This window comes from Pleurodeles waltl, chromosome 5, assembly GCF_031143425.1.
Source record: "Pleurodeles waltl isolate 20211129_DDA chromosome 5, aPleWal1.hap1.20221129, whole genome shotgun sequence".
NCBI classification, from domain to species: domain Eukaryota; kingdom Metazoa; phylum Chordata; class Amphibia; order Caudata; family Salamandridae; genus Pleurodeles; species Pleurodeles waltl.
Window position 1 is genome coordinate 410063269 of NC_090444.1, and position 21637 is coordinate 410084905.

At 41.7% G+C, this 21637-nt stretch overlaps 1 protein-coding gene across 2 annotated transcripts in view; it reads left to right on the plus strand.

Moving 5' to 3' along the window:
• The window catches only part of NAPB (NSF attachment protein beta), a 143031-nt gene that overhangs the window by 81458 nt on the left and 39936 nt on the right, over window positions 1-21637 (plus strand). For both annotated transcript variants that reach the window (XM_069234167.1, XM_069234168.1), the window contains 2 exons: window positions 3256-3360; window positions 15763-15831. In XM_069234167.1, coding sequence (XP_069090268.1) covers window positions 3256-3360; window positions 15763-15831 — 174 coding nt within the window. The remainder of the gene's footprint in view (window positions 1-3255; window positions 3361-15762; window positions 15832-21637) is intronic.

A 21637-nucleotide genomic window follows, 5' to 3' on the forward strand; every position in this document is an offset into this window, starting at 1 on the left:
CGCATGAAAGCTTGAAGAAGCTACTTCACCATTCATCTTGCAATTCCATAGCAGCCTAATTGGTTCCCTCACTTGATTTATGGCATCACTGGGTACACACCAACCCTGTTTCAGTCAGTTGAATGGGGAACTACCTGGCCTGACTGACTATCCCTATTGTGATGTTGGCAAGCTGCCAACAGCAGAAGGTGTCTAGAACTGGTCCATTACTAGTGTCACAAGTGAACACAGTGCTCTGTCTACATATCCATCACAAGATCTGATACATATTTTATTCATCTGTTCAGATCTAATTAGACAGTGAAATAGATATTTGAAGATGTGGTTAATCAATGGGAATATTCGCATTCAGTATCACTTTTTTCTGTATATTGATTGTTCTAATTGCTTATTTCAGGTATCGATCAATAAAGCAGTGCAAAAAAAATAAAAATACAGCCACCAGCCAACTCCAGGCTGGCTGTTGTGATTGTGCATTTTTGTTAGACTTAATTTTTGTCCTACTTTGGGTAATGTAGTCTTTGGTTGCTTGGCTAATTTTTTGTTGCTCTGTGGAGTAGAACATACAATGCATCACTACATCTTCAATGGAGTCATTTTACCTTGATGTAAAAGATTTGCATTTTAACCCACTTTCTGAGGTCAAGCGAGGCCCCAAAATGTTCATTGGCATTTATTAACCATTGGGAAGTGCTAGTTCCAATTAACATTATTTCAACCGTGACCATAAGGTACTGGAATGTGGTAGGCTTCACAACAGTAGTCTTCAGTTTATGAACATTTGCTTGGAGAATTCATTGCTATACTGTTTTAGCCTGACTGAATTGCAAATGCACTTGCAAGTTGGATTTGGTTCAGCTGAGTCTCACTGTACTGAACTCCACAGTATTACTGGTCGGTAGTAATTATGGGATTGTGTTGTGTGCTAGAGACTCTTCAAGCTATTTACATCATGAGGATGGGTTCTTAAATGTCACCTGCAGGGTTTAGAAGTGAGTGCTGGGTTCAAATTATGAATGTGTGAGCTTTAGAACTGATAATTTATTCTAAAGTCATGTAAGTCACTTAATCTTGTGAGCTGATATGGACACTGCGGCATCTCAAATATGTCACAAGATTATTAGAAATGGGATAGGACAGTGGGTAAAAAAACAACTTAGAGTCCTGAATATCCCCTAAACTTGGAAAATCATTTAGCTCATTAATGTTGGGAAGGTCATTGTTTACGCACTCACATCTAGATGCAAAGATGTTCATGCTATCCGAGATGCAACTTACTTTCAGCAGTCTCACATTTCGGTAAAGCTTGGGCATGTAGCAGAAATAGAAATTGCTAATTTTACTCCTTCAGTAGCTGTTTTTTTCATACCTACAAGTCTAGACTTTAGCATAACTCAAAGTGATGAGGGTGCAGAGGCCTGGTACTTGATTAGAGGTGGCTGAATGGCAGTGGTGCTCCGTTTGGAGGAATTTAATTTCATGTTTTATGACTATCACAGCCTCTTGCATGGCTTACAGATCTCTTGTTAGGTTTCCCAGACAGTTATGTAGTTGCTGAAGTACCATTGTTTTAATAGCTGTTTTGAGGGGACTACATGAGCCACCCAAGTGAGATTACTCATTTTATTCTTGTAGTACTGATTATACCTTTTTGTCTGCAGAGGTCATGTCTGGGTATAGCTCTGTGAGCTAATCCCTAGGACTTTTATGAAACTCCTCAAGCAACATATGTTGTACATGAAAGAGGTGTTTTAGTGTGAAGAGATGCTTGGCATTATTTAGAACACGTATATATGTGTTAGTATTTGTAGAGCGCAAACCTAGATCAGAAGCATCGGAGTGCTGAAGGAGGCCACGGATCCTGAGAAGAAATTTTTTTAGGGAGAGGTAAATGGTAGACTATCATGGGTAGTGCTCCTTGAAGAGGTGTGTCTTCAGATTTTTATCTAAGATGTAATAGAGTTGGTGTTCATCTGATGTTGACAAGGATGTTGGTACAGATCCTGGGAGCATGAACCTGAGAAGACTTGCCCTCTGTGTTTTTTTTTTTTTTTTTCTTTTTTTGTGCAATGGTTTGTCTCCCATCTGGCAATATCGAGGTCTTGTTCTGCTTTTTTTCCCCAGACGTGGTTCATTTTGCTTGTCAGGTATGCTTGGGTCTTCCTGTTGAGGGCTGTCCTATACAGCTTGTTTTGACGATAATTCAGACTGCAAGGAGGAGCAGGTGTAGATCTTTTAACATGGGGACGATGTGGACAAATTTCGTGAGGCCTTGATGAGCTGGGCCACTGCCTGTAAAATACATTTCAGTGGTGCTAGGGTTGTATCGAGGAGACCACTGAGTAGAGCATCCCTCCATCCAGGTGGGAGAGGACTAAAGCATGTATGACTGTTCGGAGGTCATCTTCCAGAACAAATGGCTTCACTTTCTTCAAGAGGAAGCGTTAGAACCCAGCTATCTTGGATTTCCGTGTATTGTGTTGCTTGAAAAAGAGGTCTGTCCCCAGGTGTAGTGCCTGAGATTTTGCATGGTCTATGAGCTGGAGGCAGAGGAGGGTGGGGAGTGAAGCCTTGCAGATTTAATTTAGAAAGTGGTTGTTTGGTGCTTTTGGCCAAAAGGAGGTATTCAGTCTATGGTGGAATGACGAATTTATAATTATTTTCTGACGAAGTCCGCCTCTTTGTTCACGGACCATTATCTTGCTTTGCTTGTCTTTGAAACATTCATTGCTATTAAACTTTATTTGACAAGTCCCACAGACATGCAGTATCCCTTGCAATATATTGCTTAAATGGGACAATAGCAAGGTATTAGCCAATAAACACGTTTGAAATACATTACATATTTCAGGAAGTGCAACACCCACAAGCTCGTACCACAAATGCCTGGATATGGTTTCCGTGGATGTAGGACATGTGTTTTTTAAACAGCAGATGCCTCATTCCACAATAGATTATACAAGAGCAAAAATCCACAAGCTGCCACTTGCATGCCTTTTCATAAGCCAATCGTGTAGCTTACAATTTCAAAGGACATTCAGCAACCTTTCTTCTTGCATCTCTAAAGATGTGGCATGAATTATAGAAGAGGCATTAGGCCAAACCTATAAAGCACCTTCAATGACGGGTGCTGTGCAAGTGATTTGCACCGGTGTTAATTATGAAAAATTGCCATACTCATTAAATATGTCAAAATTGTTTACTTTATATTTGCAGTGTTTGGGCACTCACTAATTATCTAACCATTTATTCTAGATTGGAACGAGTACTATGGACAATCCTTTGCTGAAGTACAGTGCAAAAGAATATTTCTTCAAGGCAGCATTGTGCCATTTTATTGTTGATGAACTAAATGCTAAGGTTAGTAATGTCCAAACCTAAAGTTTTGGCTCTTTTAGAGTGAAAGAAATTAAATAAATTATGAAACGTCATATATAAAGTTCAATGCCTCCTCTTTTTACTTTGACAAGCAGTGTTTAATCAGTGTCTATTATCCAGAGAATCTGGTCTCGATCGCACCTTAGGAACAGTCATTCGTGACTATGAAAGTTTGTCCGTTTCCTGCAAGGTAATACTCAGACCTCTAAGCATGCTGCAATAATTATGGCAAATGTTTGCAGATTGAAACATGGCCAGCTGTACATATCTGTGCAGCGTCAACATGTGTATTATATTTCTGTATGACCTGTGCTGAAATTGACCTGGGTTTTGGACCCTCCAACCTCAGAAATAATCACACCTGGCCTCTCCCACATGACACACCTTTCTCCAATATTCTGGCAACTTATATTTATGTTAAGGCACTAATACACTTAAACCAGGTACTTCCTGTCCCTACGGTGCCTGGACATAACAAGACCAATACCTGTTGTTTCCTGCCCCAGTATAGACTCACCCAAAACTGGTTTCGCTTTGCATAGTGTTACTCCAACTGTGTGTTTTATATCAGAAGATGGATTGTTAGCTTTCTTGCAGGAACCAGTTACCATTTTGGGCCTGCAGTAGTGTCCGGACCAAGGTGGGATAATTCAATAGGACAGTGCAGTTTGGACAATATTGTTGGCACTTTTTGGACTTTTCCAAACCTCTTCGCAATTAATTCCTTATTGTCTTCTCCACGGCTTTAGGCTCCTACTTGTGAAAGGCTGTCCAAAGCAACCGACGTCTGAGATTTAAGTATTGGTCTTCAGGAGTAGTGTGCTTTTGGCTCATCTTCTGACATACATAGACATTTTTAGCCAATTTTCCTTTATTCTCATTGACTTGCATTCATTTCCATATGTGCTCATGTTAATTCTTGCCCCTGTTGACTTTTGTTCTTGGAATCGTTAAACCCATTTTCTCCACTTTCCTTTTGTTTTTATTCTTCCACCACTTGTGGTAGTTTGGAACTATTTCTTTTACTGTATTGTTAATTTGAATCTGTAATTCATCCCAGAATCATCTCTCAGAGGAAGTATTTTTTTTACACTGCTTTGTATTACATTTTCAAAACAACAACCATGAAGAAGACAGAACCAGAACCACTGTCCACTTCAGTGTAGAGCAGCGCACCAGTGTCTAGAAGGTATCCTACGATTTACTTACCCACTTGCCACTGCAAGTAGTTTTTTTTTGTCATTGTACACCTTTTCATTTCCTGAAATGATAAATCATAGTTTTGTCTATTATGGCAAACCTGCTTATTTTTAAACCGTTTTTTTTTTTAATGAATTACATAATGCAATGTATATCATGATAGCCTATGTTAAACGGTTCACAAAAAAGGAGTTTTCAGTGAGCATGGCAACATGTTAGAGATAATTGTCAGGTGTTTAATTCACCTCCCCCAACAACCCCAACATGTAAGGCAACATTTCAGGCTACCATTCGGTTTCTGTTATACTTTTTACGTTATATCAATCTCCCATTTTATGATGGCAAATATTTCATTCTTCATCCATAGAAAAGTGCTCCATCTGGCCAAGAGCAGTATCTGTGATGTAAAACGTAAAACATCCGATTCTTTGTTCTTTTTCCATGGTGTAAGGCTCAGTATACATGTATCAGCCTTGTATTCCTTCATCCACCCTCTGAATGCAGTGATAGGGGTGCATCATTTCCTTTCAATGTTGTGTAATCTCTTAACATTCCCATTTCATGTCAAATGTACTTGCAACGCTGCCACATCTTAGTGGTCATTGTTGACATTTTTCTGGTTAGTTAACCGTCTGTGGGACCCATTTTGATATCTAATTTTTTAACCTAGATCAGAGTTTGATATCCATCTGCTGGCATGCTGGGGCTTCGCTAGTTGTACGACTGCAACAAAGCTCCGATTATCCTCCTTTCTTTGCCACATGATAGAGGCCATTTTATAGCACAGTTACCTGGGATCATGGGGGGGTAATCCAGGACAGAATTGCCATCATATCCTTGAACTATGCATGGTGCTATTGATATTCAATTGAAATTTTTTAGTATAGTTTCACAAACCTGTTATCATTTAAAACGTCAGTGAGAGTTCCACTTTCTTTTAAGCTTTCCAGTGACACAGCTGTATGTTGTGTCATCTGGTATGAAAAAACTGCCAGCTATATACTTAACAACTTGCTGGCCGTGTAGATTGTTGTTTTCCTGCTGCCCAGTAGAGTTGTCAGCATTGTAGATGTCCGTGTTTAGAACTTTGTTTTAACTATGTTTTCTAAGCTAAGCGTTACTCAGGGAGATACCACAGCCTCCAACCTTTCTTTGGGCATGAAGTGCCTGTATTCAACTCCTTAGGCATATGTTGTAAACAGGCAGGTGTATGTTTCCTAATCCTCAATTCTCATAACGATGTTGCATGACGTCTCACCCTACCCTTACAGTGTAGGGTCCAAAATATAGGTTGAGTAGTTAACCCTTTTGCCAGTGTCTTTGTGTCAAAGTTCAAAAAGCCATCAGTACTGGTTTGATATATTGTCTGCGTAAACTCATTCATTTTTGGCTTCTTGGTTCAATAACCTGCTAGCCTGGAATAGGTTTTTGGGAGATATGATAGACTACAGTAGTCCAAGTGTGATCACCAAGGCTTTTATCAACCCTGTCTTATGGTCTGTCCAGATGAATGGCAGGATGTTTCTGATTGTTGACTATTCAAGGTTGATGCTCTTGACAACAGGCACACGATTCACCCCTCTAGTTACTTGTTTTAGCCCAAGTCCATCCAATATCATTACCTGTCTCATTGTCAAGTGCATTCTACCTTTATAGAGCATTTCAATACCTCTGGAACACTACATTTAGTGACTGTCTGAGCTGTCTTACAGTTCCCTACATTTCAGATGAGTATGTGCTGCCTTATGTCTTCATATCACACCTGGCTTTTCACATGATATTCCAAAGCCATCAGAAGAAAGGAGGCTATGGGTGTGGCAGTGAGAGAGCTAAAGCACCCCTGTGGTACAAATAAGTCTGTTGGGTGGATAATTGAAGTGCTCTGACAGTGAGAAGGATCCTCAACATTATGGGTCATTTTCAATATAAGCTTTTATTAAGCTTTAAACAAAGGTATTTAACCTCCAGGATCATTTGCTGACACATTTTCTAAACTTCTTGGCACATCATGTTACTATGCGCTCTCTCTCAGGCGACTCATTGAGTGTTGAGATATGTAGTGCTAACAGTGACATCCCCACTTCCCACTAAGTTGATGACAAGTAGACCCATGGAGGGGGAACAAGTCAACCCATACCCTAGAAATAATGAAGCAAATAGTGCAGCCAGTGGGTCAAGGGTAATTCTGTGGTCAGTCATTTGTACAATATGATCAAATTCCTCTTCCCAATATCTGAGTAAGAATGTGTATCCCCATGCCATATGTGCAATTCCTGTTTGTTTAACATGGCGGCCGGGGCAGTGGTGGGTTCTGCTTGAGTTTATTCTGTGTTGCTTCTGCATGATCTAGAGATTCATAGTGCTGTAATTTTTGCTTAAGGATATAGACTTGATATGAAAGCAGTAGTATCTCCAGACTGTGTCTGTTATTCTGATACCCAGATCCCAAGCTTGTTTATGGCTTTGTTCCCCTGCAAGCTTCCCATCAGCCACCAGCCTGTAAAGTCTTGAGATACATATTATTTCGTTATAGGATCAAAGTAGCTGTGTCAGCAAGGTGAATTCCGGTGGCTCCACAGGAAATCGTAGTATTGTTCCTTGGGCTGTGTGCCTAAGCCTGTAGTAGGTGAATGTACCCAGAGGAGTAAGGTCACACATTTTCTGCACTTGTGCTAGTATGAGAAACTGTCCTTTAGCAAACAATTGTCTCATCTCTTTTATGTTTGCCTTGTTGAGCAGATCTATGACCTTTTTGTTTATTTGTAAGTGGCAGGATGAGGTTGTGCGCCAAGCGTGCAGCAGGCATGTATAAGAATTGTGTAATAAGCTTCTCTCCTATACATTGTCAGGCCCAGAATGTTGTGGGAACTGGGTTGGTCTCTGACTGTGGGCGTATCAGCTCAACTGGCAGTTATGTTTCAGCAGTATTGATCCTGCCCATGCCCTTTCTGGTACTAGGTATGGAATGCATCCGTCTGGGTTGTACCAGTGTCGAATGTAGTGACACTACACAACCAAATGGCAGACATCAAAATCTGGGACCTTGAATTTGCCTGGTCCACAAGACATCGTCAGAGTTTTGAAGCCGATTCTCGGCTGGATTTCTGCCCAAATCAGTCTAATGAGGTGCACTCTGAGAATATAGAAAAATGCTTTAACTAATGGAATTGGGAGGGTGCTGAATAAATACAAGAATCTGGGTAGCACAATCATCTTAATACAGCTGGTCATTGAGAAAGGGAACTTGATCGAGGACTACACTTGCTGCAATATTTTCTCAACTGACTGAATCTTCTCTCTAGTGTACTGGGAATTCAGATGCGGATGAGGGCCTGTGGGTACAGTGGGTGAGAGGAAATATCTCAGTTGTGTCCTAGTTTATATTTACCCATTCTTATATTTCATGAACAAGTGGCGGCAAGCTCATAGTCGGGGTCTGAATAAACAGCAAAACATGTCAGCGTACATAGAGTGTAATAGGCCGCTTGTGGGTAGCTAGACTTGTCTGTGCATGTGTCACTCTTGTAAAAGAGGGCCAAGGGGGTCCAAAGCTAGAATGAATAAGAGGAGTGATAGGAGGCACACCTGTCTTCTACCCCTATTTATATCTTCGATAGCTGTGACACTTCCAACAGTGTTGTTAAGAAGCTGCAGGATATGGGTGCACTGCCCCTCCCGACTCAGCAGCCGAAGCCAGCATCTGTCCCAGTCTTCCATCTTCTCAATAGCAGCCGGCACTGGCAGTAGTTCCGAGATGCACCATTTTAAGGTCTGCAAGATCTCGATATTTATGGTCTCCCTAAAGTAACAAGCCTGCTGGATCAAAGGAGTGCCAGCCTCCACCATCCAAAGGTAAGCCTCTCTGTGACCCAATTGGATATGAAGGTCACTGAGTAGCCCCATTCACTTAGTGATGGTTATACTTCATATGTACACCTTAAAGACATCCTACATGGTGAAGACCTCTGAGATGGAGCCCTCACTCAATTTAAAATACTCAAGTATGGCAAGTCGAATCTCATCTTGGAATAGACAATAAAGCAGCACCACAATGGGGATCCTTCACAACGCATACTGCCTTCTGGATCATTGGAGACTGGGTAGTGGTCAAAGAGCACCAGGGTAATATATATGTCATTCACCCAGACGTTGACATCCACATTTAGAAGCCAGTTGTCATTACATGAAAACAGGTTATGTGGATGTGAACAAGAAAGAGTAAGTATGCATGGATGTGTTGCAATGTTGCAAAATGTATAATAATCCACACATGTCTATGGTCACATCCAGCCCTCTAAGTTATAGGGGCTTACAGGTGTCAGCGTGTCTGCTGTGGTATAGAACTGGGTCAAGCACAAGGTTAAAGTCACCGCCCCAAATGATGACTCCAGGCAACGTATTACGTGGGATGGAGTATATCTGTTGGAAGAACTCTGGGGTGCCTACATTGGGGGCATATATATATTTACCTGCTGTCCAGGGACTCCTACGATGTAATGTATTGGCCATTGTGGCCTGAGTACTGATGAGACAATCTAAAGGCAACATGCCCTCAGATCAGTATGTGCACTTTCCAGGAGTACAAAGGCGAGTATAGCAGGCATTGCGGGGGACAGGTGTGTTTCTCGTAGCGTCTCAAAGTCTATTTTAGATCTGACTAGATAGGCATGAACCTACTCATCATTTGAGGGTTATTGACACCCCTAACTTTCCATGATAGAAATTTCAAGCTGCAGCTAGCCTGTATTTTCCAGTTAGTTCTCTGCTACTAATGTGACCCAGCCAGTGAGCAAGTGGTGACGAAGCGCAAAGTGTCAGTCATGGCCCAATGTTTGGTTGTGTAATAGCAGATAATCCCACAACTTCCTCCCCTCTCCCAACAGCAGCCCAATCCCCAGGCAAGCATTGAAAAAACTATGGTAACTGGGCAATATGTAAGCTGGAGTATGAAGAAACATTGCTACGAGATTCAAGTGATGCAGAAATAAGGAGCCAGATACATTATTAATTAATTAATTAGTTCTGCTTGACCTTACTTCAGCCCAGTGGACCAGCTCGTCTGAGATCCTCTGTCTGGATTTGAAGATGCTTGCATCTAAGGTATTGTCCACATGCCTTAGTTGTGGCATCTACAGAGGTCAATACATGGGACTTCCCTCCAATGTCGACTCACAAGTGGGCAAGATATAGCATAGCATATTTGATGCCTCTGTCTCGCAGAGCCCATTTTAGAGCAGTGAACTTCCATCATGCCTCCTGGACAGCTTAGGTGTAGTCTGAGTATATGTAAATGGCAGCATCTTGATGTTGACGGGGTCCCTGTTTTCTTTCTAGATTCAAAGCTATATCCCGATTGAGGACATTCAGTAAATGTGCTACTATTAGACGTGGGTGGGGTGGTCCAGTGGGGGGTGGTCTAGGACTTAGCGAGCGCTGGGCACACTCCGCACAAATAGATCCTGAAGGACTGCTGCTGAAGTGATTGGTTAGAAGTGCCTCCACAAATTTATCAGGGTAACCTAGGTTGTTTATTTTGGCTATTCAAGTGATGCATATGTTGTTGCAGAGCGAGCGCGCCTCTAGGTCTTCATTCTTAGCAGCAATCAATGAACGTTTTTTTTTTCATTATGAGACGCTTCTCAGTGGTGGTGGTGGTGGTAGTATCCTCCATGTCAGAAGTGCCTCTCTCTCCTCTGTCCAGTCTTTCATTCTGATGATCTAGACATTCTGAGAGTCTGTCTAGCCATAGGTTAACAGAGTGAAGTTTGTGGTCAGAGGAGGTGAGACTAGTCTTTAGGTCATCTTTTGTGGAGCTGAGTTTCAATGTGTCTAGATCTCCTTTGCTCTCAGCTCGTCCCGGTGATTGTATCACTGCTCTGTTGTCTTCCGGTTATCAGAAGCCAGCTTCCTCTGCTTTGGGTCCAATATGCCCTTGGTTGTCAATGTTGGAGACTGCGGTTTTAGTAAAAGAAGCTAGAACAGCCAGGCCCATAGAGAAGAAATCTGCAACACTGGAGAGTAGAACCAGTCACAAAAGTGGGCAACCCCTGCCTCATGCCCACAACACACATTCACCAGTGAAAAAGGGTAGATGACAATCACTTCTCATTGGAGAGACAGTTGAGTCTGACAGTGCCTGTGGTAACTGATGTATTCAGAGGTAACAGGGCAGCAGCATATCCACAGTGCAGGCCACGCCACTGGGGCCTGCCCCTCCTTAGTCAGATCCTCGCCCAGCATGCCGAGCTCCCTACCTCAGCAGCTGCATCCAGGCCCCGCAGCATCCAGAGGAAAAAAGGCAGTACCCCGCCCCACAGCTCTCAAGACCTACAGGGTGGGAGGAGGCCTAAGATGAGATCTATGTTGCTTCTTCTGTTGGGCTACCAGGCTCTCATGGTTCACCGGCAGCAATAAGCCATGCATGCAGTTAGTCACCAGCAGTGCCCTGCTGGCCCCGGCCCCTAAGTTCAAAATATTGGTCTGCCGCTGTGGCAGCCACACCCAGCCTCACCTCCAGCCCACCCAACATAGCAGGTTAGCAACACGGTGGCCTCAGGCTCACCAGCCATCCCTTTCACGGCAGATCCACTGAGGCTTCGCCCGCGTGACATGGGTGCAAGCCCCTAAGTCCATTGCTGGTCTGGGATCGGGGCAACAATGGCAGAGCCCTGGGGGTGCCGGGAAGACGGGGGTGGTGTCTGGCACCCACAGTCTCAATCTCCTAAGCTCAACATTGTTTTTTCTGGCCGAAAACATGAGAGCAGTCCTAACCCCCATGTTATGCAGCCATCTTGGTTCGAGGGCAAGCCATGCCTGATCTCAAGCCATATTATAAAGACATGCTCGGCACAGCGGGAGAAGACTTTTTTTGCGTTAGAGATGTTGATATGTTCCCAACCCCACACGTGTCCCTGTTGACCCATTTTTTGTCCCAGTGATGTTTCTCTTACACTCACTCTGCTTCCTGCTTCAGCACTGCTCTTTGAAGGTTGCCTTACTTTCCCAAACTCTGCTAGTACTTTATGCCGCAACCCTGCTTCCCAGAGATACCTCTCTTCTCCTTAGTCCACCTTCTCCTGAGTTTGTGTCCCCGCTCTCTACCCCCATCTTCTGTTGCTGCTCTTTGGCAACACTCACCCACAAATCCACTTCATGGTGCAGGAGGAGTGGCTGCTATTTACGTAAAGAATCTGCACATAGATCAAAATGTATATCACAGAATGAGTAACTAACTGACCATCACAAAGTAAACCAGTCCCATCTTTAACCTTTCCAATTAAATATGTTTCTTCCTACTTAAACTAATTTCATGAAGACATTCTATTGTTACTCTCTCCTGTTTTATGTGGTGTATTCTAACTCAGTGTTTTTGGGAGATTTTTTTTTTCTGTGGTGTATTAACTGATAATTACTTCTCTGGTACATTCCTGAAATGTTCTGTTAATGTTCCTGCCTTATGACCAGTGTGCTATAATTGTCATATTCTCAAGCTTATAATGTTCCACCAAAGTCCCCAAAACACAACTTCAGTACTTAAAACTCGGAACACTAAAATATCATAATGAATAGAGCTCTGATCTCTCCCCTGTGTCCCAATCTGCAATGTCTAGTAAGGGTGTGGAATTTAATAAAAAATCTATGTGCCCATGGGACAGGATGCTTCATAAACCTACTAGTCCTGTAAAAAAAAATCCACTTGTCCCTATAGTGCCACATAGTGCAGCGACAAATTATGGTAGCAATTTCATTATATAAGAGTTCTGATAATAGCCTCTCTGATTATGCAAGGTCTCAAACTATAGTAAGGTTTGAATGTCACCAATTCCCATATTTTGCCACCTTGTAGCAGATACAAGATACATACTGGTGCTGGAAATAGAGGAAAGCAATAGTTTGAGGATTGAAATACCCTTCTGAGTCTATGCCAACCTAACTTGTATATTTTAGAGGTTTTCACCAGCTTTTCTCTAATCCTTTCTCATACTGAGAAAGGTTGGAAATTTACTTCCGACAAAAGCAGAATTAAAACTTCTTCTAGTATTTGGGAAAAAACTGGTTAAAGGGAAAGTGAACTTGTAAACGCTGAACAGATTTTTATGTGAGCAAATCTACAGGTCAGTTCATAAATATTTTCTAGAAGTGCAATTTCCTTTCAAACTTCTGTATATTCTTGTGAATTCATGAAAGGCCTAAATCTGCACTAACTCAAGAACATATACTATGTGTGCACTTTTGTGATTTTCTTTAAAAATTGGTCCCCTAGTTAGGCCTGGCATTAACCAAGACCTTTGTTTTTTATTAAAGTGCTATCTCTCTATAGGCTGGCTGCACTGTGAGGGAAAGCATTTTGCAGAAAGTGATTATACTCAGTACCAGGACCTACTGTGGAAATGTGTGCTTTTTGAAACAAAAAAAATATTTTTGCCTTTTTGCCAATGGTTGTTATGATTATTAGGGCCCGGCATCTCTCACAACAAAAATGTTTTTTAAAAAACAGGTTAAAACAAGACAAAACAAAAGGCTGACAAACAATGTTGACCTATTGGCTTTGCCAATGCCTGCTTATTTTCATACTTCCCATCATCTTGTTGAAACTGGTTACACTGATTTTCCATTGTGAATATTTATTGCAAATACTAGCATGCATCAGCACATTTTACTAAATGATGTGTCAATCAAATAGTACCTAATATTTCACAGTAGTTTAACAAAACAGTTTTTCCCCAGTTGCATTGTTTGAGAACATTTTACTTTGAAAGCAACAAATCATCAGTCTTGATTTCAAGCTTCTCTACATATTTGCACCTAAACAGAAGGCATTCTGGGAGCATTATACATAGCTTTGTATTTATAAACTTTGAAAATCCGTGTACACATTTTTATACTGGAACCACTGTCAGTAGTGCAGTCTGAGATTAAATTATTTCCTTAGAGTGTGCACCGTAATAATAAAAGCTTTGTATTAATGAACCATAAATACAAGTTTGAACAGCAATAACATAAAGACACAGGCAGTGCCCTTCCCTGATCCATATTGGACTGTAAACTGTCAGCCAAAGGGTTGTTGGTGCAAGAGGTTGGGCCTACTTGTCCCAAGGACAAAATAAACATGAGAACCTGTTGTCCTTGACACCAAACAATATGTCCTGGGCGTCGGGCTATAGGAATTCCACACCCCTTAGCAACCTGCTCTTGATTGAATTTTCCCTCTCCTGGGGTTTCTGCCGCAGTACATGCCATGATCACTTTGGTCCACCTGTTCCTCGATTACACCAAAAAAACTCTACTAAGGAGTGAATGGGTATATTTATATGCACAAGCACTGAAAATGTTCTTGACTATAGGACAAAACAAGGGGAAGAACCATTAACAAATAAATATAACTTTAAAGACTTTTGGAAGCTCCCATAGCTGGCCAATAGCTGAAGGGCCAGAGGAAGCCTATCACAGAGCTGTGGGCAGAAACAGAAAAGGCTCAGTCCCCAAAGTAAGAATGTCTAAAATAGGAGCAGAAAACCAGAAGAGAGGGATGGAATAAACGGCTGCAGGTAGCACATACCTGTGAAGCAAGATTTAAAGCTTTAAAAGCAGTTCTCTCCGAAACAGGGAGAAAATAAAGTGATCTGACAAGCGCTGTGGTCTAACTCTAGAATCCAAAAACAAGTGAAAATTCTGTTCTGTATCCTTGGAAGCTGTTGAATATTATCTCTAAAAAAAAACACGGTGCATGAGAGGATTCGAGTACCAACCACCAGGGACTATTGGAGGCTACTGGGTAGGACTTTTTTGTGGGAGTGTCATTTGAAAGAAAGACGACAAGACCCACCCTGCATTGCCCTGGTATCTCACTGGACAGTATTGCATGGATCAACAAGCTGTCCTAGCTAAAAATAATAACCTCCATCTTGGTGATACTGAAGCGCAGTAGGTTACTGTAGATCTCAGGTAGACAAGCCTGGAGGTTTTGCTGAAGCTCGAACTAAGGGTGATGAAAGCACAGGATTGCTTGTGCGTCCAACCCAGAAAATCTTATAATGGCAGCCACAGGGCCATATAAATGTTGAAATAGGTATGTTAAAGGGACGTTCTCTGAGGGATGCCTCGAAGGATTGTCTTTTGGCATGAATGGAAAAGTGTAAGGGCCAAGGAGTAACTCCTCTCTGACAAGATGGAAGAGGACCAGGATAGGGCTAACCACTGTAGGGAAACCTCTCCCAAATGTGGTACTGTGGTGTAATAGTCCATGTTGTCAAATTTGCAGAGAATTCAAAAGAGATAAGGCCAGCAACAGTGCTGACTCTTACATCCACAGTGGGAGTCCAAGGCTGTTACTGTTCCCATTCCAGGACAAAACCATATTTTCTGTGCAAAATCTCAGACGATTCTATAGCAAAGAAATAATTGTTGGATTTAACCTTCACATCCTAAATTATTAATATGTGTTTTATTACACCCCCCGTCTGTCATTGTATTAATAACCCCATTGAGAAGATGGAATTAAGGCCTGAGGCTGAATTGGGCACACTTATTTTGGCAGTTGCCTTCATTGCAGATACTAGACAGTAGTGTCCGGTGATGCTGACTTTTCAGAAAGCTTTTCTTTGGTAGGACCTCCCTTGTGACATGTACAGTCAAAATCAACATTAAGACATCTGAACAATCACACGGACTTACAAAAAGCAGCAAAGCTTTACCAGTTTCCAACCAGCTGACCCTGAAACACAAATGGGGCCTGTCACACAAAATGCCACTGAAAAATCTGACTACAGAGATCAACAGCGAGATGGTATGTATAATCAAGAACATCTGTAATGTACACACCTCAGCATAACTAATATGTAAGCTTTGCACCAGGTCTGCAGCGGATTGACTTGACCTAGATAACCCTTCTAGCCCTCACAAGTGGCACCCGACAATTGCCACACATATTCAGCCATCCATGCAAATCAAGCTAAGGAGCATCCTCTTAAGCCCAAAACAGCATTTTCGATCACACCAGTGCTATAAGGTGATAGCCAAATGTTTTGTCACAAAACACTGCTGGTATGTTTCGTGCCTGGGTAAACTGTGTTTCTTACTTCAAAAAAGGAAACTTATTTGCGTCTTAGCATTTACTTTTTAGCAAAATACACACCTGCGTATTATGGTCATGTCAATTTTGTCAATTGCTATTGTTTATTACAGCTTGCAGTAGAAAAATACGAAGAAATGTTTCCTGCCTTTTCAGATTCAAGGGAATGTAAACTTCTAAAGGTGAGCACAGTTCATGCAAAATTTATTTAAGCGCTGGCCTGTTCAGTAACCACTCCTTCTTCAAAAATATTTTTTACAACACTAGGGGAAAAAAACAAACTCTGAGTCACACATATTGAGGTCGCAAAGGCAGTGTTAGATCTCGGATACGCTGCAGCTAATGGATTTCTGGTGAAGAAAGGGAATGGGAGCTCCCCCCTAAATAGTAAATAACTAAATGGTAACTAGGAAGGGTTGAATTTTCGCAGAGCTGCAATTCATTTTATATACAACGTATATAGGATTTTTCCATCATTTGCTGTAAGCAAAGGGTTGTAAGATTACTTTCATAGACTTTAAATGGTGAGCAACAAATGTCTTCCCAACCTCCTCAATATTATTGCTCATTTCAGTACATCTGCACATATGGGAAATCATTGCCAAAATCTTCTGGTTTCCAGGGTGGACTGTGGTCAAATCATCATGATCCAATTATAAAACGAATAAAACTGTGAGGGTTGACTCATTATAAGGGGTGGCTGATTAACTTGACTTTTTAATGCATTGGACAAATATTAAGGGAAGTCATAATTCAGCAGTTAAATGTTTGGAGAAATACCTGGCTATTTAATAGCTTTCAGAAATATTTGATGTTTTTGGCAGTTGCAGTAGGACAGTTTAATCTTGATAGGAGCAGTGTAAGACTGTTAGGGTTGGCGTGTCAGGTAGTATGGGATGAATAAATTGGACCGATAGCTTGGAGTAGAGCCATGCAAGACTTTGTGTATTAGGCAGACACTTTGGAAAACAATTCTTTGATTGGCAATCAGTGATGCTAAGTTAAAGCTGACATAATGTAGTCTATGCTGTTCAATCCATAAATTAGTATGATCATAAGGTTTTATACTCTTTGTAGCTTGCTCAAGGTTTTGGCTGTGATACCCCTATACATTCCATTGAGGTTGTTGCAAGAGAGGGCCACTGCTTAGCCCATGGTGATACAGTCTTTAGTTTGAAGGAGTGGGAGTATCCTAAATAGCATTGGGGATGGGAGAGGTTGTTTTTGTTACAGTGTTAACCTGGTAAGAGATAGATAATTTAGTTTTGAAGATAACACCTACATTCCTAAGAGTTGGTGAGAATGGGAGCAGTGCCCTGAGACTGAGGCCAGATTGAAGTAGTAGATTTAGGTTTTATAGGGCCTTTGAGTACATTGCCAGTATTTGCTCCACTCATGCAGAACCAGTGCTCCTCAATGTTCTATCAGGTTATTTCAGTAGTGCCTGTTAAGGAGTGATACAAGCATGGCCCTGTAGGGGTTGAAGTGCGCCAGGGAGAAGGATGATCTTTGGGGCACTCAAGTCACATGATTAATTTTACTTAGGAAAGGCCCAATTTTGACCTTGCATGTGAACAATTGATCTGAGAATGTCACCTTTTTTGGTCTCAGTTATCAATATAACAAGCATTGGTAAAGCCAATGTGCCTTTCTTGTGCAAGAGCTATTGGCTTTGCCAATGCGTTTTAGCCATGATATACACCAGTATAGCTGCTATTCAGCATAGCTAAAAGTTAGTGTCGAAGAGTGGGGTGTCGTAGAGTGGAGTGTTTTGGAGTAGAGTGGAGTGCCTTAGAGTGCAGGAGCGTGGAATGCCTTAGAGCAAAGTGGTGTGGTGTAGGATGGACTGTTGTGCAGTGTTGTTAGTGGCATAGAGGGGAATGGAATAGATTGTCGTAGAGTGGAGTGGAGTGGTGTGGACGAGAATGGAGTGGAGTGTTGGATAGTAGAGTAGGATGGAATGGAATGGTGTGGAGTGGAGTGTTATAGAGTGTTGTAGAGTGGAGTGTTATAGATTGGACTGTTGTAGACTGCCATAGAATGGAGTATAGTGTTGTGGAGTATAGTGGAGTGTTGTGCAGTGTCATGAGTGGCATAAAAGGAAATGGAGTAAGTTGTCATAGAGTGGAGTGGTGTGGACTGTATTGGAGTTGAGTGCCATATAGTAGAGTAGGGTGGAGTGGTGTAGAGTTGAATGGAGTGGCATTTAGTGTCTGAGTGGGGTAATGTACATTTGACTGTTGTGGAGTAGAGTAGTGTAAAGTGGAGTGGTATAGTGTGCAGTATGCATGACATGGAGTATTGCGAAGTAGTGTCATGGAGTGTCAAAGAGTTCAGTAGGCTGGAGTGGAATACAATGGAGTAGAGTGGAGTTCAGTGAATTGGCGTAAAGTGGAGTAGTTTGGTGTAGCACAGAGTGTTGTTGAATGGAGTAAAGAGCTATGGAATACTGTGGAGTGGCATAGAGTGGAGTAAAGTGGCGTGAGGTGGAGTATGGTGTCGTATAGTGTAGGGGCATAGAGTGGCATGGAGTGACGGAGTGGAGTGGCAAATGGAGAAGTGTTGTGTAGTTGCGTACAGTAGAGTGCTATGGAATAGCACAGAGTGAAGTGCCATGTAGAGGAGCAGAGTGGTTTAGAGTAGAGTAATGTAGTGTAGAATAGAGTGGAATGTTGTGGAGTATAGTGTCATGGAGTAGAGTAGAGTTGAGTAGCATAGAGGTGAGTGTCATAGAACAGAGCAACATGGAGTGGCATAGAGTGGAATGGCGTAGAATAGAGTAGAGTGCTGTAGAGTGGAGTGGTGAAGCGTGCAGTATGGATGGCATGGTAGTGCACTGCCATTACAGACAACACAATTCATTTGAAATAACCATTACATCTGCAGAGACATACAGTTTTACTGATAAAACTATACAGTGCACACATGATAAAATGTGGAATCACCTAGTATATTGATTTGTTTTGATCATATTAAAATATTTGTTCTTGCCGCTCTTCAGAACTTCAAGAAATGTGCTTCATTTGTGCTTTACTAATTCTGACATATTCTAGAAATATTATTACAGTTCATTAGGTGGCATTTAACTTTTGTTGTATGCTAGAAAATAATAGCATCCTACAGCATTTCCTTTCACACCCACGTACCCAGCAAGATTGTCACATAAATCCTCTCACTTTGCAGCCAGAGAAAGAAAAGCAAATTCTAACTTCCTGGAAGACAAAGTCTAACATTTGACCTCTGTCTTTGAATGTATATGACATGTGACAAGATAAAAACAAAACTTCTAGGCCTGTTTATTGTTCATTTACTTCTTAACCTCAGCATGGTTATTTTGAGGGTGCTTCAGCATCTCCAAACCCCTGTTTCCAGCATCTATGGCATGGGTGTGAAAGTGAGGAAGAGGGTTGTTTAAGCTATTAGTAAAGAGCACTGGCCAAATTAAAGAAACTCATAGACAGAACATAGTTCCTCACACGCAAGATTGATAAACTGGTAGTGGCAGAGATAAGTACAGTCAAGCAGAAAGATAGAAGGCAGGAATCCTTTTCAAATAAACACAGCATGTTTACTCCTGTGAACTAGCATACAATGGAGACAACTGAAAACACAAGTACTCCTTTTGGACTGCCTTTGGGAAAAGAAAAAAGAGTTCACAGAAAGCAAGCACTTGAGGAAAAATACAAGGAGCCAGTCAGAGAGCATGTAAATAGGCTATGCTTCACAAAAGGGAAAAATACAGGCAGGGCAAACAAATGTGAGTTACAAAACACAAAGACAGTGGTAAGCAGTGAGCGGAATGCATTCCAAGGGAAGCTTTCAGCATGACCCCAATATGTCTTTGCAACTAGACAGCTGCGTTGTGTGGTAGACTTTCACCTAAAAAGCTATTTTGTCAGAAGGAAGGAAAGATTTTTTCCAGTGTCTGTCTTTTACTAGATATGCCTTTGTGACTTAGTCAGAGTTCTTAAGAGAAACATTTATTGTGTTTTGTTTGGATGATTTGGGTATCTTTTTGTGAGCGTGTGATGTTCATCCAGAGCAACAGTAGTTAAGTGGAATAGAGGGGGTCAAGACTTGTTGCTGGGTTTTCTGCAGGTTAGTTCTTGACCAGAACAAAAAAGTCCTTGGCTTGCACTTTTGTTATGGTTCTTATCCAGGAGGGGCTTTTGCAACTCTTTTTTTATTTTTTTTATTTTTTAGGAGAATGCATTGTGCAACATAAAGTGGATGTGTGCATGGTCTCACCAGGAAAATGGTTGATAGCTGCTGATATCAAGTTAGCAACTTGTGAAAAAAGTAGATCAATACTTATCTGGCTTCATGTGTGGTAGCCTGAGTCAGGTGGCAGTATCCGAGACTGTCCATAATGTCCACAATTCCTTGAGCATAGGAGTTAAAATGGTGACCATCTAGATTTTGAAGTTGCATGAAATGAGAGCGTTCCGAGGAGAATATTGTAGAGTTGGCATAGACACAAAAAAGAAGTGTTTAAATGGCTCATAGCGTGGGCTTTAGATTTCATGAGAAATATTATTTGGACTGGTATAGGAGAACCACCCCTCTGTCCTGGGCACTTTCTTGGGTGCTTAGCAACTATATCATAACTGACCTTGAATATGCCTAATAGGTCTAAGATGGCAGAATTAGACAGCAAGGTTATCGTGAGAGCACACGTGTAAGACGTATTGTCTGTAATAGTATTACTGATCTTGTTTTCATGTTTGGCAGTGGATCTGACATTAAGGAATAACTATCTACTCATTTCCTACCTCTTAAAAATAATATTTCGTTACAAAGAGAGGCTGCTCCCTGACATTTTTTGTTATGCTCTCACAGAGACCAATGGTTTTCACTCACTGTACCAGAACAAACAACTGTATTTACATGTTCCTGAGATCTCACTCTTTACCCCAACAACAAAATGTTTCCAAGCGTCAGCAGTAACTAGGTCAGACTGTTGTTAAGTGTATGTCGTTTTCAGATTCTCACAACATCTGCATGGGTGACCCTGGATTCCACCATGATGCAGTGGCCTGCAGTTTGTGTTCCATGAGGTAACGCTCCTGATTGGGAATGAAGAGTTTTTCCCTCAAGAAGCACAAACAGTGCCACAGGGAGAAGAAATCGTCTTCAAGAGAGCAGTCTAATTCCCAGAACTATTCCAAGTCACAGTGCTATTCCTTGATGCCGTGCTGTTCCTCATACTCTGTGTTGATTCTGAAGTTGCAGCCAATTCAATCAAAACTTCCAACTCGGTCTAATGACTCTGCAGAAGTTGAGTCTTTCTATCTGTTCACTCTGGATAGTTTTATGATAGATCTCGCACCCCCTGGGACACTGGCCAACAGTGTACTGCACAATGATGAAGATTCCTGCAGAATGTGATGATGGACCTGAGTCTCCCATATCTCATAGATATTCACTGGGCTCTGGATACAGTGCTGAAAAAAGTCACAGACCAAAAAACCATTCCCTGGCCATCCAGCAACATGTTAGCTGTCAATACTGGCGCCACTCTTAAAGTCAGCTGAAACCATCTGGGTGGCATGAAAGAAGGTCAGAAGAATACTCTCCTCTTATGTCCTAGAAATTTGCCCAGAAGGAAGGGTTATTTCACTGTGACTCTGACTCCATGAATCGTGCTTAATAAGAATAATAATGATCACATGGAACATGATGATTTAAAGGCTGGCAAATCTGTTCCCTACGTATTACTCTGATGCAGGTCTTTACCTTGACTTCCAGAGCCTAGAAAAACTATTTCATAATTTGACATCCCTTTCCCCTCTGAGGCCTTGACAGAGGAAGAATTTTATGTTACCACAGTGTCGCTTAGAGGCTGCAGAAAGGTTGGATTGATTTTGCCCTCCAAGGTAACTAAGGTTAAAACTTTGTCAGAAATCTTGCAATCTCTTCATTCATTTGTCGAGCCTTTGGCATAAATCGGCATGCCAGTACTTAGCTAACTATCCCAAGTGATTGAAC